This window comes from Sceloporus occidentalis, unplaced genomic scaffold, assembly GCF_023333645.1.
Source record: "Sceloporus occidentalis isolate IW3139 unplaced genomic scaffold, rSceOcc1.0.p SCAF_6, whole genome shotgun sequence".
NCBI classification, from domain to species: domain Eukaryota; kingdom Metazoa; phylum Chordata; class Lepidosauria; order Squamata; family Phrynosomatidae; genus Sceloporus; species Sceloporus occidentalis.
The window spans coordinates 96,610,266-96,625,690 of record NW_028316986.1 but is presented as its reverse complement, the minus strand read 5'-3'; the positions used below and the strand labels follow the sequence as shown (position 1 = coordinate 96,625,690).

Below are 15,425 nucleotides of genomic sequence, written 5' to 3'. Positions count from 1 at the left end.
GCAAAACCAAACGTACGCACTTGTATATATTTGAAGCTGTAATACAAATTCAAAAAACCTCTCACATTTGAATATTTTTCCCAGCAGTTCAGCAAATATTTGATAGGAAGTTGTTATGGAGATAAAATAAGATTAACAGAGCAATCCTATAGCTGCATTGTGCTGGTACTGATTATGTTTCACTGTTACCCTGGGAAAAAAGAATGTGCTTAACCCATCTGGGAAGGGGGGAAAATACAGCCAGAGCATATTTTAAAATGTGTGTGTGAGCATGAAAAAGAGAAAGAAAGAGAGAGATATGCTTTTAGCATCCATGACAAAGTCCACCAGTCACAGATTGCCATAGTTGGAACATCCATATTCAAGCCACACATGCAGGGAAACAATGAAGCTGGAACACCTTATCTCAAGAGTTCTGTTGGTTTAGCTTGCAATAACTCTGATACTACCAATACCCATGCTTCCCTAAAAACAAAGGTTCAAACCCCCTTTACCTTCTCCAAGGAATAAATGTTGGCCATTAGCTGTCAGTCAAGAATAACACAAAGGTAAGGATGTTGTACAGTTTCCCCTGGTATTCATATTTCCACCAGAGTGTTTCAGGAAATTATTCTGCTGAGAAATACATGGGATATTTGGGACAAAATTGGTGGGTTGACGCAAAACGCACGTATTGGGATATTTAGGACAAAACTGGTGAGTTGGTGAAAAACTCATGGCTTGTGTGCCCAAAAAGTCATGTATGTTTCTGGAAACAATAGAGTTTTTTAGAAATCCCATATTTTTCTGCAAAAGAATCACTCATTGCAGAAACACATGAGAAGTGTTTGCTTGAAATTGATGCAATTTTCACAAAAACCCAATTTTACATAGAATGAATGGATTTTTCACTGCTTCTGTAAGCAGTGTTTTTTGTGCAAGAATTGTAGTTGTTGGTGCAAAAAAAAACCTCTACCTTTTTTTAAAAGCAGTTTCCAGAAACTGAAGGGGATTTTTGATGCAAAAACTATATTTTGTCTAAAATTGCTACTAATTTGCACAAAAATGGTGCTTGGAAACCTTTTGCATTTTACCCCAACCTCCTTGAATATGGCACACTAAAAAAAACTTTTTCTAGAAACACACATGCATTGTTTATGTTAAACTGGTATTTTATCTGCAAACCCCACCAAATTTGCACCAGTCATGTGTTTTATGAAATTGAGGGCAGAGGGTTTTTTGCATTAAAATGTGTTGTCTGGACATAAAAAAAAATAGTTTCCATGAAAACAATCCACATTTGCTGCTGCTCCAGAGAATAGGGTACAGAACATTGGATGCAAGCCACAGGAAAAGAGATTCTACCTCAACATTAGGAGGAATTTCCTGGCAGTAAGAGGTCTTCGACAGTAGAACACACTCTCTCAAAGAGTGGTGGAGTCTCCTTCTTTGGAGGTCTTTAAACAGAGACTGGATGGCCATCTGTTGGGGGTGCTTTGATTGTGAATTCCTGCATGGCATAGGCTTGGACTGGATGGCCCTTGTTGGTCTCTTCCAACTCTTTGATTCTATGTATTTTTGTGCGGAATAATTTTGCAAAATGGTATGTGGTATACAAATCCCAGGCTGTAACTGTGCAGAAATACTCATTTTCCTCCATAACTCACAGAAAACTGCAGAAATTGCTTGCTCTTGCATAGAAGGAGAAAATAGTCAATAATTTACATCCTTACTTCTCACAAGCATTGTTATACGAGTACAACATTAAGAGAGGAGGAAGGAAAAACATTCTGGTGGACCTCAAGATAGTAATGAAAAGAAAAATATACTCCACAAAGCTAAAGCCTCTAGGCCTCAATATTTTATTCAGGGCTCAAAACAAAAATGGTCAGTGCTATGAGAAGACCATCAATATGTATTCAGGAATGCATGTGATGATAATTAGTGCAGAGCTTAGTTAATTGCTTACCATGTGGTTAGCTACATAACCTTAACCTATTTGACTAGTCTCTCTTGGATTGTTGCACTGAAAAAGTTTCTTGGAACTGTCCAAGAATTACACATGTTTTCTCTGCATAAACCCTATTTATTTATTTATTTATTTATTTATTTATTTATTTATTTATTTATTCATTCCGCCTTTCTCCTAATACTAAAAGCAGCAAAACCTATCATTGGATGACTCTTAGAGATTCTCTAACAAAGGGATTTATAACACCAAATCACTTTCATTGAAGTGCCAGCACTGACATTCTGTGATGTTGTAAGATACTAAAAATGCTAGGAAGAATGATGAATTCAAAAACCAGAATCAGGAAAATATAAAAGCATACTAGATGAGGTAATGTGTATTTTTGGAGACTGGAATGATATACAGTTAGCCCTCCTTATCCACAGATTTTTTAATCCATGGATTCAAACTGTTTACTGCTCCTTTTTTGACTGGCAAAAAGGCACATTGGGGCCATGGCATGTGATTGCTGTGGCCCCAGTCCAGCTTTGTCAGGGGCAGCTTGAACTTGTACTTCGTCCTTCTCTTTCCTTCTTGAGAGGGATGTCGTCAGGCCTTTTACTCACAATAACACTTTGTTGTTGTTGTTAACTGCCTTTGAATCGATCCCGACTCATGTCTGCCCTATAGATTAGACATCTCCAAGCCCGCTTTTCCTCCACTGCTCTCCTTATGTCCTGCAAATTCTTACCTGTGATCTCCCTGAAGAGTCTATCCATCTAGTTTTTAGTCTTCCTCTCTTTCTACTTCCCTCCACCTTTCCTAGTATTCTTGTCTTTTCAAATGAGCTATGCCTTCACATGTTGTAGCCAAAGTACAGCATCCTCAGTTTGATCATCTTGGCTTCCAGTGCGATTTCAGGCATGATCTGTTCAAGGATCCATTTATATAAAATTTCCAAGCACCAAATGAAAGCCATCTCAAATCTATAGTTTTTTGTGGGGTTTTTGGGCTATGGAGCCATGTTCTGGAAGAGTTTATTCCTGGAAGAATATATTCCTGGAATAAGCTCTTCCAGAACACAGCCACATAGCCTGAAAAACCCACAAAAAACTATGGATGCCAACCGTGAAAGCCTTCAACTTCACAATCTCAACTCTATTTTTCATATGAATGTAATGCTCTGCAGAACCAGAAATGGACCAGCCTGATCACAAACAGAAACAGATACCTTGATCGGCTGGTACCCTGTAACTCTGGGAAATCTAAAGCTCAGCTGAGGTGCAGCTGGTTTAAATAATAGCAAGCAATTAGGCTGCAGACAAAATCAGCGGTGGCATTTTATAATTACAATTAATTTAAAGGTTAATTTCCTTTGGTGCTAAAATCTTATTTAAAACATTTACCAGGAAAGGAAATTAGGATGTTACTATCAAGATGTGTGGAGTGCTTCTGGGAATCCATGCCTATTATCAGTAGAAAATTAGGTTAGGCACAAATTGGGAATTTCAATTCATTTTAGTGTATAATAGATGGTGATCAGGGCCTTGAGTTTGGAGGATTTTGGTTAGGGGAGTCTGTAAGATTTGCATTTCCTTTGTTTGAGGGATTAATTGCAAATGTTTTTAACAAAAGGGCTGGGTTTATATGTGAACAAGCACAACATGAAAAGAAAATTGGTTATGGATTGCTGCTTTCCTAACTAATGAACTTGATGTTAAAAAAATCCCTAAGAGACATAGTTGTGCTGTGCAAAAATATTAAGAAAAAGAATCACACACTAGAAATGATGCTGTCACTAGCTTCCTATATGTTAATTTACTTTCTCTCTTGCTACCTAGGTCCATCCCTCTCTGAACATTTATCACTATCTGCTGAGGGAACTGTCAAACCTGAATTTCAAATACATCTAAATAATCTCAGTGCTTTGACAGAAGCAATGCTGCCATTTTGGTGTCTCATCATTGTCATAGGATGCTATTTAATTTTTTTAAAAATATGCCTGATTACTGTCGGAAGCTAGGGGGATTGTGACCACCATTAATTTTAGCCTATTGTGTCTTCATATATCACACACTCTTATTACATAAATCAGTTTTTGTTTATTTTTCTTTTTTAAAAAAAAAATTAAATGCTAGTGGTATTCACTATAGAAATACAATGCAGCACTGAATAGCTTAAAATCACAACACATTTAGTAACATTCTTTTTAAAATAACAAGCAACTATTCTGTTCAGTTAATTACAGAATATCTGTCTTTGGTATCCAATTGTAGTAATTAGGACCTTGTCTGCACTGGCTGATGTGTCTGGGGCCAGTCCAGAGCGTTATGCTCTGGATCTGGCCCCAGACTGGCCATGAGGTGGCTACACGTACTGTTCTCTGCATAAACCAGTTGGGTCAGCACTGCATCAGCACAAATGGCCTGTCCCCAGAGCTGCTGTCATGTCCCTTAACTGCAGGAGCTCCATGGATGAACCTCCCAGGGTCCACCAGAGACCCTTGCTATGTGATCAGGAGGGGTTCCTATACCCTTTCCTCTCATTAGTCCCATAGGTGAGTCCTCCCTCCAGAGAAGTGTCAGCATGCTGGAAGGTCTGTCCATGGAATCCTGCTTGAAAGGGATGCAGCAGTGATAGGTCTAGGAGCAAGCCATGCCTTTTCCTCATGCTGCTTGGCACAGAGAAAGGGGATGGTTTGGTGCCTGGTGTGTTAATTGGTCCAATCCAGCTGTTTGCATGACAGGGGTTTTGAAGAAATATCAGGGCTTCCAGTTCCTGTGACTTTGCTAACTCTGAGGAAAAGCCATGTTAACCAGGGAAAGCCATGGTATTTCACCAGAAGCTGCTGCGCATTGTGGAAACATATAGCACTAGCACTGGGATTTTTCTTCACCCATACAGACAAGGCCTATGATATTCCCATTCTCCCACCAAGTAATTTGACTCATTAATTTCTGGTACTGTTCCTCATAGGATTTCTTGAACTGGTACAGACATAACCAAATAAATGCAATCCATGGTTTAAAAGTTGGGAGTACGTCAGATTTTAGGAAGCATTATTAGCCATGGCTAGCATGGGTAAGATATTACAGTGAGTTGAATGAGACTGATAAATTGAGAATGCCAAAGAACAGAGAGGGGGCTGGGAGCAGAGAATGCATTCCAGATTGCTAAATCAAGGCTAGGGTTGTGTTTGTATTTCAGAAGCCCTACATGGCATAACTAGGTGTTAGTCAGGTGGGGACATAAGCCTGCATCCCAATGGCCATGACAATTATGCATCTACCCACTGCATGTTGCCTAATTTCTCACCCCTTTCATCCACTCCAGAAATAGCACTGGGCAACTTAACAGGCTAACACTGTTTAGCAGCTGCTAAAGTAGCATCCAGTTCTTTATTAATGAATTCTGTTTAAAAAATACCATTACCTAGCCAAGAAAATCACATCTTTATTTTCTCAAACTCTCATCTGAGTTTTGGCCTGCTAAAATTTACAGCTGAATACCCGGTGATGAGAGGAAGATTGGCCTACTGGCTCCCCGGAGCAAACCAGAGTATGTATATTCCTTTAAAAATTTTGAATGTTTTGCTTAGCATCTCTTTTGTTTGATTGGTGGGAATCCTTGCAGAGCATTTTCTCTAGCATCTCTTAACCTGTAGAATACACTTACCAAAGAGCATTCCCTTAGTCTGACCCATTCTGGTACTTCACATGCATTATAAGACATTCTTGTCCAGAGTATCTTTGAAGGAGTTTTATTTTTTCCCCTACTTTTTAATGTTTGGCCTGCAGTCATGTTTCTATTATGTTTGATGCTATTTTATTGACTTTATATGAGTGGCTAAAGACTGTGGCAGAGTGAACTGGATAAAGTGTTTGCATAAACATATTACAAAGGTTATTGAAGGACTGCTCTATATCCCCTAAATACACTACACACTTTACAAAAAAAAAAAAAAAAAGGCAACCAAACAACTATCTGAAACACCAGAACACATGTTGCCTTGCCTCAAGCTTATTATATGTTAGGTTAGGATATAGCTGTGGGAGATGCTTCGTGTGAGCCCATTTGAAATGATAATTACATACACAGAGACTGAAGTCTTGCTTACAGAGATAGAGCATTATGTGCCCCCCCCCCCCAGGCTGAACACTGCTTCTTCTTTACACAGGGCTCACCTTCCCCCTCCCTGTAATAAACACCCCCCACAATAATCTCTACTCATGGCTCACCTTCCTCCTGCTCCCCAATAACCTGGTCATGTAGTGTCTGGGATTGGCCCATCTGGCTATGTCCCTATAACCAGACACACTACAACAAAGACATCCTCCAAGATCTTCCAAGGTGCTTCAAAAGTCTTTGTGAGTTGTGCATAGACTTCTTTGAGGCTCCCCAAGCAAGGCATGGCTGTGTTGAGGGGTGCAGGAGGAGGCTGAGTCTCAACACAGTGGAAATTCTTGCATGGAGTAGGCAGTGATTTTGTTCCTCCACAACAACCATGAAAAGACATGCATCACTTTTATGCCAGCACATGTTACTAACATACCTCCAACATTTCATAGATTAAAACTGGGACATATGTGGCCAAGCAACATCAGAAGGTGGTCAGCAAAAGTATTTTAATTAGGGAAAAGATGCAAGTTAAGAGAGACTGTGGCAGATTACTTTTGCCTGAGCTTACTGGAAAGGGCAAGATTCCACCCCTTCCTTTCCTCTCCCCCCTGCTGAGTTAAAAGAGTGAAGACTACTTTGGCACTTTGAACCCAGAATGAAAGACTGGAGCGCAGCTTTGGTGCAGCTTCTGGCCTCTTAAGATGCTTGTGTCATTTAAACAGCATACCTCCAAAGTGACCCAAAGCAGCTTTATTTTGGCCTGTCTGTTTGGGCCCTATTTTAAGTTATACCTTTTAAAACTCTCACTTTAGGTCTATGGAGTTCCCTTCCTTCTGCTAGAGCTTTTGTCCATTTGTACCAATTTTATTTCTCTACTCCCTTTGCAATAAAGCAGCCTACAACAGCTTCCCAATAACAGTTTATTTCCTTAGGAACTCAGTGATCCTATCTTGCTTTCATTACTCTAAATTTCACTGGCTCAGCCCTACCTGCTATTTTCCCCAGCCCATTTGAAGCATTTTGTCAGGGACAGTTTCTGAATGCTCCATGTGCAAAATGGCACACAGTTTTACAAACAATGATAAAAGTAGCCTGGTCCAATTGAAATTTGACTTAGGGAGAATAGTGTACTTTTACACGTTCTCCCTCAGGTCCTTATGCATTATTTACCAGCTGTCGAATATAGTTTAAAGTTCTGCAGTTTTCCATTCTAACAAACTAGTCGATTCTGCAGCTATTAATGGTGAAATATTCTAAGGACAGGGGCCATGATGACAGTACCAGTGGTTCTGGAAAATTAAAGCCCCAAAGATATTGTTGTTGTGGGCTAGGTGAAGCCAGTGTAGTCTGAAACCCAGGAATGACTGAACTATGGTGTATGGATATGATTCACCTTATCTCCAGGATAAGTGACTTGCAGACTTAGAAGCAAAATAACAGAATATAGACAAATGTGTTCCTTGGGCTTCAGAAAAACGGATTCAACAAATTTAAAGCAATCTTAGGTGGGTGGCATAAAATTTCTTCTATGGATATAAATACACATGGACAAAAGTTCAAGTGTGGTAGGAGTATCTTAAAAGCAATATATTAACTATACAGTCAACAACAATTCAAGTGAGGAAATGAAATGGGAGTGCTCTAAAGAAACTTGAGATGGCTGCATGAGGAGCTTTGGTTTTGTTGTAATTAGGAGAATAGATTTAGCTCAGTAAAGTCAAATGTGTTAGGATTTTCCTGAACTGGAGTGTGACACAGGCATGTCCTCTGTGGTGCTGATTTTCTACTGACTTAATCTGCACAGGACAGGGGTGATGAGCTGCTGGTGTATTTGTGTGTGTTATGTGTGTGTTTATCAAAAGAAGGTTCAAGCTGCAAGGGAATCCATTTTATATCTAAGTACATCTTCAGAGGACTGGGCTGTCATTCTGTTTGTTTTGACTGCCAGGGATTTGGATAAGTTGGCATTCTCTAATCACTCTGCAAAGGATATAAGGAACATCAAAGACTCCCTAATTACTGTATACTGCATACTCATGTATAAGTCTAGAAATTTTAGTCAAAAAATTGACCCCCTCAAAATCTGAGTTGACTAACCCATGGGCCAATGTAAATAAAGTATTTTAACTCTTATTTAAAAAGGAACCATCCCCTGGTGAAAGGCAAGAGTGTAACCTGTCATAGAAGCACTGACCCCTTTCTACTCTCATCCATTCAGCCTTTAGTGTGAGCGCAAACAATTATGCTTCCTGGAATTTTATAAGTTCTTTGACATTGTTTCCCTTTGCTTCATCCTTTAGAGCCTTTGTTACATGACCCTAAGTTTTATCCTTACCCATGGGTCATATCAAAACCCATAATTTTTGCCCCAAAACCTGTCCTCAATTTATATATGAGGTTGATATATAGTCAAGTATATGTGGTAATGTTCTTGTTCATCCCAAGCAGACTGAATATGATAGCAGCTCAGAGCATGAACAAACCTTTTTCACTTTCAAGCTAGTCTTTGTCTAGTTAAGTAATCTCTCCACCATGTGCTACATCCTGTCTTTTAAAAATTACACCTCCAAGGAAGGTTTTTCTATGCTACCTCCCACCCAAGTGGATCCCCCAATTGTTTGCCAGCAGAAGATCTGCAGGACAGGTGGGGGCTGCTGGTGGGTGACCATGGATTGGCTAGCCAACCAGATAAGCCCTTCTGGGCCAGGTTAAGAGTTTTGGACCAAGGGGGAAAGGAGCTTCTGGTTCTGCATGAAGAGGAGGGATCTGAGGATGGGTCTCTTATCTCATTTCCTCTTCCCTCATGACCTTAAAGGAGAAACCCTAAAGGAAAGGCAGCACTTACTAGTTCCACTCAGAAAAAGGACTGCTGAAGAGAAGAGGAGTTGCAGTTGTCCCAGCTAAGGTGTAAGCCCTTTTTACCTTGAAGAAGGTAGACTGTCTCAAAGACCGTATCTCTCCATACGAACCTGCAAGAATTCTTAAGATCTTCAGTGGAAGGCTTTCTCTTGGTCTTTCCACCATCACAATCTCACTTGGTGAGGATACGAGAGAAAGAGCCTTCTCAGTGACTCTTCCTACCCTTTGAAACTGCCTTCCACAGGAGACTAGGCTGGCCCCCTCTCTGTCTTCCTTTTGCCAACAGGGAAAAACTTTTTTGTTTAAGGAGGCTTTTAATATGTAACTGTGCCAGGAAGGCTTTTTTATTGTGGTGTACATTTATTTTTTAACTTTTGTATCTTTTAAAATAATTTATATTGTTTTAATTAATTTAAATTTATTTTTTAAATATTGTCTATCTATCCATGCACATCCGTATCCTTTATAGTAAAGCCTTGGATTGTGTAGATCGTGGAAAACTATGGACTGCTCTTAAAGAAATGGGTGTTCTGCAACATGTTATTGTCCTGCATAACCTGTACTCAGAACAAGAGGCTAGCATCAGTACAAAATACAGAGAAACAGGATGGTTTCCAATTGGCAAGGGGGTCAGACAAGGCTGCATCATATCATCCTATCTGTTTAACGTGTATGTTGAACATATCATACCTACAGCAGGATTAGACTTTGAGGAAGAAGGTGAGTAAATTAGAGGATGAAATATAAACAATTCACTATATGTAGATGACACCATAGTACTAGCAGAAAATAGCAACAAAACAATTACTGAAGTAAGTCAAGGAAGAAGGTGTAAAGTCAGATTTGCAGCTGAACATTAAGAAAATAAAAATAATGACCACAGACGATTTACATAACTTTAAAAACATTGTAATAGTTCAAGATTTTCCATACCTTGGCTCAGTCATTAATCAGAATAAAAACTACAGTCAAGAAATCAGAAGAGGACTAGGGCTTGGAAGGACAGCTATGAAGGGACTAGAAGATTGTAAAGAAATAATTGAACACTGAAGTCAAGATCATCCATGCTATGGTATTTCTAGTTTCTATATATAGCTGTGAAAGCTGAACAGTGAATAAAGCTAATAGGAAAAAAATCAGTACATTTGAAATGTGGTGCTGGAGAAGAGGGTAGAAGTGTAGGATACATGGACTGCTAAAAAAGAGAAATAAATGTGTCCTAGATCAAATCAACCCTGAACTCGCCCTAGAAGCTAAGGCCCCATACAGACAGGCCAAAATAAAGCAGTTTCGGGTCACTTTGAGGTATGCTGTTTAAATGATGCATGCATCCTAAGAGTCTGGAAGGACTCCTAAGGACTGGAGCGTGGCTTTGGCATGGCCTCCGGACTCTTAGGACACAGCATATCTCAAAGTGACCCAAAGCAGCTTTATTTTGGCCTGCCTGTATGGGACCTAAGATGACTAAACTGAGGCTGTTGTACTTTGGCCATATCATGAGAAGACATGACTCACTGGAAAAAGCAATGATACTTGATAAGGTAGAAGGCAATAAGAAAATAGGAAGACCACATTCCAGATGGATAGACTCAGTCAAGGGAGCCCCAGACCTGAGTCTGAAAAACCTGAATCTGATTATAGGGTGACTTGGAGGTCTCCCATTCATAGAATCACCATAAGTTGAAGTCAACAACAAGCTAACAACAACGAGATGATGCTACCGTTAAGTGATTGGTTGTTGAGTGATGAAGCATGCCAAAAAAAATTACTCTTCAGTGGCTTCTCATCAGCACAGAGAGGTACCTAATGGACTCCTGTAGGGTTTCTATCTTAGACTCAGTTTTGTATTCATGTTTTGTTTTAATGCAATTGTATTAATGGCTGAGGGAAACATGTTGTGGAAATGGTCATCAGATTTGGAGATGTGAGTAAACCAGGAAGTGCATTCTACTCTAGCTGAGAATAGATTTAGGACCTTATCGCACCTCTTAAATAACCCGGTGTAGCGAAAAGACAGATTGGCCTGTGATAGCACCAGCCAATCACAAGCCAGCTGATCTCCACCAATAGGATGCTGACTGGGGAAGGTTGAAAATGCCGTGTGTGACAGTGGGAATCTTAGATAGGGTTTAGACTCCAGAGAGATAGGGTCATGCCAAGTCCAGAGAGGGACATGTTGTTTGAAAGTTCCAGGGGGGGAACTGAGGTTATAGTCCAGTGTGAGGGGCTTATAATTGATACTCCAGGTTAGGGAGTTATCTCGAGGAAATAACCTGCGGGTTATACTTTGCATGTGTGGCAGATTTATTATAGGGCTTAGGAAAGCTAAGCAAGGGAAAAGACAAGGTGAGTGTCCTTGAGATCCTGTAACGTTGATACAATATGGAGAGTTGAACATTTATAACAAAGCCCCTTTCCGGACGGGCGTATAGTACGTCCCCAGGACGTACTAGGGTTAGGAAGGGGTGTCACTTCCTGACGCCCCTAACCCTAGTACGTACTGGGTACCTACAAAATGGCGGTGCCCGTTCCACACGGGCACCACCATCTTGACTTAGTGGACGCGTAGCATCCACACGCCGCGCCCCGGATGTGACGCCGCAAGTGCGCGACTAGTGCCTCGAGGCATCACATCCGGGGCGCAAAAAGAAGCGACATTTTGGCGCTTATTTTTTGCGGCGCAAGGGAACCTCGCGGTTTGGCCGCTGAGGCTCCCCCGCGCTGCAAATGGCGGCAGCGGCAGACCGCCGCTTTTAGGCAGCCTGTAACGTGCCAAAGTTAACATCAAGGAAGTAATATTACCAGATGAACTAAGAAACACAAGGGCCTGAACCAATGTTTATTTAAAGCTGTTCAAGTAACATCTGTTTAAAACAACTGTTTAATAAAGTTCAGATTTTAGTTTAATAAAAGCTTGTCAGTAATTTAAAATTTCATCCACATTACCATCATTATACATGTTCCTTTAAAAAAGGAGATCTTTTAAAGTGTCTAACTGAAGCCCACTACAGACTCGTGCTTTGTGCCTGGGGCCAATTTTAGGGCCCCATAGGGCTGGGCGTCCATACGTGGCAAGCCCTACAACCGATGCCCGTGGACCATCTTTCTATGTCCCCATCCACACAGGGCGCAGCATTGTGATGCAGGGGTGTCTGGGCGCCCAAATGGCACTCGCTGGAAGAGGCATCATTAGAAGTGCTTATGACACTTTTAAAAAGAAGCCGCTCTAGGCAGCCTCTTTTTAGGGAGTGCATCAGTGCCGCACCGTGCGGCTGGTGTGGCACCAATGAGGGATGGTATGGAGCCACCCATTTGTATCCCCCCTTAGTTTAGGGATAGCAGTGGGAAAGAGACCCAGGATGCTGTCATCCCAGAAGAAATAAAATAGTTTAAATAGAAATGGGTGTCACACCCAGGTTACCTCTTCTGAGTTGAAGTCTAATTTGGGAGGCAGCTGGGTCCAATCACAGGGATTTTGCCACCAAAGCTGCCGGGAAAGTCCAGCCTGGCTGCAGCCCAGGTCCCAGGCACACTTCTGCAGCCTTATTTCAAAACAAGGAGCTTTCCAACTGCAAAAAATGGCCATCAAAGTGTCACACTGGGCTGCAGCTGGGCTGGACTTGGCCAGCAGCTTCGGCAGCAAAATCCTTGCGCTAGGACCTGGCTGCCTCCCAAATTAGACTTCAATTTGGAGGTGGTAAGACAGGTTATTTAAGCGATGCAAGAAGGTCCCTAGACTGGATTTGGGCCAATGGTACTACTTTACTCTTTTTTGGTCAGAGCTCAGCCAGAGTACTGTGCCTTTAGTACTTTTGTCACCTCATACTATGTTCTTTCATACTTTCTCCAGTACTAGCCATGTCTCACACCATCCAGCCCCAAATATGCCCTTCTGTGAATTCCAGCACCATATTTGGGCCTTTTTTATTTAGTCCTGTGTAAGAACAGGGTACCTTCTGAGATGCTACAGTTCTAGTTTTGCTGTATCAGCAGATGGCTGAAATAGATGACACTTTAGTTCTCTTCCAGCACTATGAGTCTATTATTTTCCAGAGTACTGCTTTATTTGTGCAGTTGCCTACTAGTAGTTTCAAATATTTTCCTTGACTCAGCTCTTCTATAGCCAACAATCTGCACTTCTTCTGCAACTGAGTAATAATGGTGATATGGAAATAGGATCCTCTTACAGCTCACATATCAGCTGCAGTTGTGATTGTTGTGTGGAATGTGACTATAGAAGTCACAAGTGGCATCACTGGTATTTTCAAACAGTAACTGCTGGTGGCTTCCATGTCATTGGGGTGGGAGTCCATTCAGCTTTTAATATAAACTTTAAAGGAGTTCTCCAGAGTGCTAAATTTGGTTCCCAAAATAGACTTAGGGCTGATGCAGACTGGCACAATGCACCACATGGCAGGCAGCTTTGTGGTATTCTTGTGGTACAGCATTTATATGCTGCACACCACAGGAGCACAGAAAAGCTACATCAATGATGAAAAAGCCAACTTTTTTCTGGCGCAAAAAGGAGTGGCATTTTGTTCCTCCTTTTTACACTGGAAAAAAGCTTGAGTGGGGCCAGCTTTTTCAGGGGCAGCATCATGCCACCCCTTCAAGTCAGTCTGTTTCACCCCTTAGTAGCTTGGATAACAACTTTAAAGTTTAAATTAAAAACTGGAGCTGTTTCACTCCCTTTCTGAGATGGGAACTAACCAGCTACAACTGCCTTTCTTTTAATGAAAGAAATACTTATCTTATATTTATCAACTATGAAATAAGTCTAATTCAGTTAAGTAGAATTTACTGTCAGGATTGTAACCTGAAATGTGTGTGTGTGTGTGTGTGTGTGTGTGTGCATGTATGTATGCATGCATGCATGCATATACGCATGTGTGTTAAACCTGAGAAACACAATGCTAGACCTTGCATTTTATGAAATTCTGACCTTTTTTTTTCTCCATACTGGCTCACACATTCCATTCGCTGGTGCCCAAGCACATTTTATCTCTTTTATTTTGATTAAAAGTGTTGAATTCAGCTTTTCTCCTGCAGCCAATGATTCCTTATGCAATCGTGACACTTGATAGGCACTAATAATAGTGCATTGTGTGTGTGTGTGTGTGTGTGTGTGTGTGTGTGTGTGTGTGTGTTCACTCATTCTCCCTTATTGGTTTGATTGATTTTGTCATCCGGAAAGGGCTTTGTAAAAGCCACCACATTTTAGATGTTTTCAGATCTCTTGAGTTTGAAGAATTGATTTGTGGTTGCTAGGAGTGGTAGAGTTTTGGTCACGATGGTTGACTGGAAGGGTGACAGGGGATTTGTCATGCTTCTCAGCATGCCAGCAGCTATTTCACAAATCTGAAATGTCACAGAAGGCACGAAGTCAACATATACACATTGGGCATGGCAAAACTCCAGCTGGAGCATGAAGGAATCCTCTCTCCATTCAAAAGAAACTGAGTACTTGCTCTGAAATATAACTGTTAAGTTTGCTGTTAACACATGGTCCCAAGAATTCAAAATGATGGCTTGCTTAATATTTGAGATGTATGTCTATGGAATTTTCATCTGTTTTCATTCAGACAAGTTGAGAGGAGAGAGGCAGAAAATGTATGGTGCATTGCATCCTTCCACACCCTGCTCTGTACGTCTCATATTTATGCATCTATCTACACACATGGGCAGTTCAACTGTTTTTGATTCACTCTATTCCTCTCCCACTTGAATCATTATGCTTTCTCACATGCTATGTCCAAGGTCTCTGCTTCTTATTTATGACATATATTCCTTCTCCTCTTTCATACAGCAGTGCAAAAGCCAAGTCTCCTGCAAAGTCATGACTTGTTATCATTGCACTTTCTGCTACTCATTTTATCCATGCAAAGGCAACTGTGGAAGGCTAGGAGCTGTATTGGCATTAATGATTAATCCTTAGTGCCTCATTAATACTTCTTAATCAAGCCCTCTACTTGGCTCTGGTCTGGCTGTACACAGCCAGCCCTCTGTATGTAACCTCTAAGTCACAGCCACTGACACTGTTGATATGCAGTGAGTTTCATGGTTCCTTGGTATTCCCTATCCAAATGCAGTACTAACCTGTATGCCACACTGTGAACTTTATTGCGTAGCATTATGATAACATTCCAGGAACCGAATGAGAACAAAACGCAGCAAAGTTTACTGCACAGTTTGGTTCCCATTGAGTTCCCATTCTGACCTCAAGTGTTCCAACAGCATTCCAGGGTGAGAACGATGAGAACAGTTCTTGAACAGATGGAACGTTATCATACCAGAACATGAAAAGTTAGTGCAGTGATCCTATCCGTTCTGTCAGTCCTCGTGTCCTGATTGGCTGAGACAATTTCCTCTTCTGCAGTCCTAGAGTGTCCAACTGGAAGTTGTCTGAGGTAAAAAGATGAAAGAGTGATGACATCATGGCATCGCACCCCAGCTAAAGAAATGTGCATGCACCACAGCAGTACGATATGAGAACGCACTCAGCAAAAGCACCCATTCA

At 41.0% G+C, this 15,425-nt stretch overlaps 1 protein-coding gene across 3 annotated transcripts in view; it reads left to right on the top strand.

The window, feature by feature from the left end:
* Nucleotides 1-15,425, top strand: part of NKAIN2 (sodium/potassium transporting ATPase interacting 2) — a 716,483-nt gene that overhangs the window by 682,286 nt on the left and 18,772 nt on the right. For 2 of the 3 annotated variants that reach the window (XM_089530445.1, XM_089530444.1), the window contains one exon: nucleotides 5,432-5,488. The exons of the other annotated variant lie outside the window; for it this stretch is intronic. In XM_089530445.1, coding sequence (XP_089386571.1) covers nucleotides 5,432-5,488 — 57 coding nt within the window. The remainder of the gene's footprint in view (nucleotides 1-5,431; nucleotides 5,489-15,425) is intronic. 3 annotated transcript variants of the gene reach the window in all.